Source organism: Tachysurus vachellii, chromosome 20 (genome assembly GCF_030014155.1).
Source record: "Tachysurus vachellii isolate PV-2020 chromosome 20, HZAU_Pvac_v1, whole genome shotgun sequence".
Classification (NCBI taxonomy): Eukaryota; Metazoa; Chordata; class Actinopteri; order Siluriformes; family Bagridae; genus Tachysurus; species Tachysurus vachellii.
In genome coordinates, this window is record NC_083479.1 from 21,363,478 (window position 1) to 21,366,718 (window position 3,241).

The 3,241-nt window shown below is 43.6% G+C and overlaps 1 protein-coding gene across 1 annotated transcript in view; it reads right to left on the reverse strand.

Moving 5' to 3' along the window:
* Positions 1-2,861, reverse strand: part of nrarpa (NOTCH regulated ankyrin repeat protein a) — a 3,570-nt gene extending 709 nt beyond the window's left edge. The window contains exon 1 of the mRNA XM_060896187.1: positions 1-2,861. This exon is cut by the window's left edge and continues 709 nt beyond it. Within this exon, the coding sequence (XP_060752170.1) occupies positions 2,211-2,549 (339 nt within the window). The 5' untranslated portion in view covers positions 2,550-2,861 and the 3' untranslated portion in view covers positions 1-2,210.
* Between the last annotated feature and the right edge of the window lie 380 nt (positions 2,862-3,241).

Below are 3,241 nucleotides of genomic sequence, written 5' to 3' on the forward strand. Positions count from 1 at the left end.
CAGGTTTGATTTTATTTATTTTTACATAAAGAAATGTTCTTAAGTCTAACCAGGGCTTATCAACGTAGCCAGACAAGCAAGAACCAGTTCAACAGTGGTATGCATGCAGCACGCACACACACACACACACACACACACACACACACACACACATACACACATTCAGGAGGCTTCATACAGATCACTATAACTGCACAGTTTCTCCTCTCACACTCACTGTTGGCTTTTAAAAAAGAAAACAAAAAAAATGTAAATCAAAGCAGCATTGAAACACATCAGGCTGAAACACAAACACAAACGCAGGTCCTCGTGTCATCTGTCTTAAATCTGAAGATTGTTTTGTCCCTGCAATAAGTCACACAACAGTCTTTTTACCAGTATGTGAGTGGAGTGGTGTTCAGTAGTCACTTGTGATCTCTCTGTCTCACTCGCACTGTGTCCCTCTGTCTCACTCGCACTCTGTCCCTCTGTCTCACTCGCACTCTGTCCCTCTGTCTCACTCGCACTCTGTCCCTCTGTCTCACTCGCACTCTGTCCCTCTGTCTCACTCTCACGCTTTCCCTCTGTCTCTCTCTGCAGCTTCAGATCCTGCTGTTACCCGAGCAGGCGCGAGGGGGCGTGAAATCAACTCAAATAAAAATAAAATAAAAAATAAAATAAAGGCTGTGATTTTTTTTATGTGCAACAAAATCTCCCTGCATTTAATAATTCGGGCCACTTCTGTAACTAAACAAACAAACAAGCGACACGCAAAGTTAAGCGTTTGATTGACTTAATAATAATAATAATAATAATAATAATAATAATAATAATAATAATAATAATAATAATAAAACTCGCTATGGTTTTGATTTTTTGGTTGTCGGAAATGATCCCAAATGAAGGTTCTAATGGAGAAGATTATAAAGAAAACGCTGGAGGTTATGAGACGGATCACTAGACATTAAAAAGTTAAAAAAGTTGAATACTTTATAGTCGAGGTAGCTGATGCAGAGATCCATAACACACCACAGAGGGAAGGTGGGAAGGTTTAGAGGAGATAAAGTTGGAGATAAAGACCATTCCTGCTCCTGCTTTGTGTCGCCACGCAGATGACGTCAAACAGGTAGATGTGGAAGCATGAAGGAGAAAAACAGCGAGGATCCAGAACTAAAACCTATATCTATACACAATTTGGAGGGGGGTGATGGGGGGGAGAGAAAGCAGCTTAGATTCCTCCAAACCATCATCACGGAAGAAAAAGAAAGAAGAAAAAGAACACACACACGCATATTATATCTATATATATGCGTGTGTGTGTGTGCATCATCATGACCATCATCATCGTCATCATCATCATGTACCTTCATAAATAAAAAACCCAGCCTGTATTTCACAGTAATGACCAGGATGTTAAAATTAAAGAGAAGAAAAAATACTGAGAAGATAAAGTCAAAATTCCAAACGCAACTTTCCTGACGTGAAAAGCGTAAAGCAGCAGTTTTTTTCTTTTCTTTTCTTTTTTTTTTTTTACACACACACACACGCACGCACGCACACACACCTTAGCATGTGCTGTAGGTGACTGCAGGACACAGAACTACTCTGATATAGAAGTAAAGCTATTGTGTACAGTACTTTAACATGACGCCACTTTACGCTGTTATTCAGATACATTTTTGAATATTATTCAGACGCTTTTATAATTAAATGCTTTAACTGATTGCAAAAACAACACGAACAACAAGAACAACAACATAACCACATAACCACATGGCATTTCAGAAACAGTGTTGACCCAAAAAAATAAATTCCCTTTTTTCCAGCATAACACAAGTGCCATCCGTGTGTGTGTTTTGATTTGTAATTTTTATAAAACAAAAAAAAAAAAAAAATCAGTAACTTTGAGGAGCGACCGGTCATCCATCCATCCATCCATCCATCCATCCATCCATCCATCCAAAAAGAAGTCTGATGTTTCTGACACAATCAGGGCGATTAAAAAGCTTTAGTACCAATGAACATGCATGTCAGAGCACTCAGGAGTTAGTTAAAGGTGTTTTATCCATGTGAAGCCCAGTCCAGGCGCTAATTTGGTTTTTAGGTAAATAAAACGAAGCGCAGAGTCTGTAGTTTTGGCCAGAAATAAAATTAAGTCTCTCTGTAGTTCAGTAGAGAGAGAGAGAGAGAGAGAGAGAGAGAGAGAGAGAGAGAGAGAGATGCATGATGCATCACCGCGCACCGTTGGAGTACTTGGCCTTGGTGATGAGGTACAGCACGATGTCCTGATGTCCCCCGAAGGCGGCGATGTGCAGCGCGCTCCAGCCCTCGCGGTTGGCGAGCCGGATGTCCGCCCCGAACTTCACCAGCAGCTTGACGAGCTCCAGGTTTCCATCGATGACCGACTGGTGCAGCGCGGTCTGGCCCTCAGGTCCGAACGAGTTGACGTTGAACTCACAGCTGCTCATGTTCTGCAGTAGGGAGTGCAGCTCCTTGGTGTTGCCTCGGCGCACCGCCTCTTGGAAAACCCGCTGTGGCGCAGAGCATGTGGACACGTCCGCTTGGCTCATGGTGCAAACGTGGTGCAAAAGGATGTCCCTGGGCTCCGGACGACGAGACGTAGTCGTGGTGCGAGTGATAATGATGATGGTGATGGAGGAAGAGTAGAGAAATGTGATATATCCCTTAGAAATGTGACAGCAGTGGAATCCCAATCCAAACGCGTAAAAGATCCGCACAAGTGTCTGTGTAGCAGCAACTGGGTTTCTATGGCAGGTTTGTGTTCTGTAATTAAATCTCAGCAGCACTTATGGAGATGCAGATGATCCAAACCTTTAATTAAACACTCCTTCAGTGCTCAGTTGAGCAAGTCTTACATTCCAAGCCTGGGATAAAGAAGAAAAACGCGCTAATTAGAAAAGCCGAACAAGTTTGTACAATTTACTGATCGCATTATATTAATACTTGCCTGTGGGTTTGGTTGTTTTTTTCCGGACGGCTCGAGAGTTGCGATTGTTCCACCGCGCGCGCACCGTGTACGTGTGCGTGCGTATCCGTGTACGTGTGCGTGTACGTGCACGTGTGCTTCTCTCCTCGAGCAGTTTCAGTCTCAATCTCAGACTGACCAGAAGCTGCGCGCGCGCGCTTATTTCAGACGCGCTCATTTGCATAACAATGAGGCCTCTATAGACGCGAGTGGTGCGGAGTGGGAGGAGCCGAGAGAAGCTGATTGGTCAAGGGCTTCTGCTTGGGGGTGGGCGTG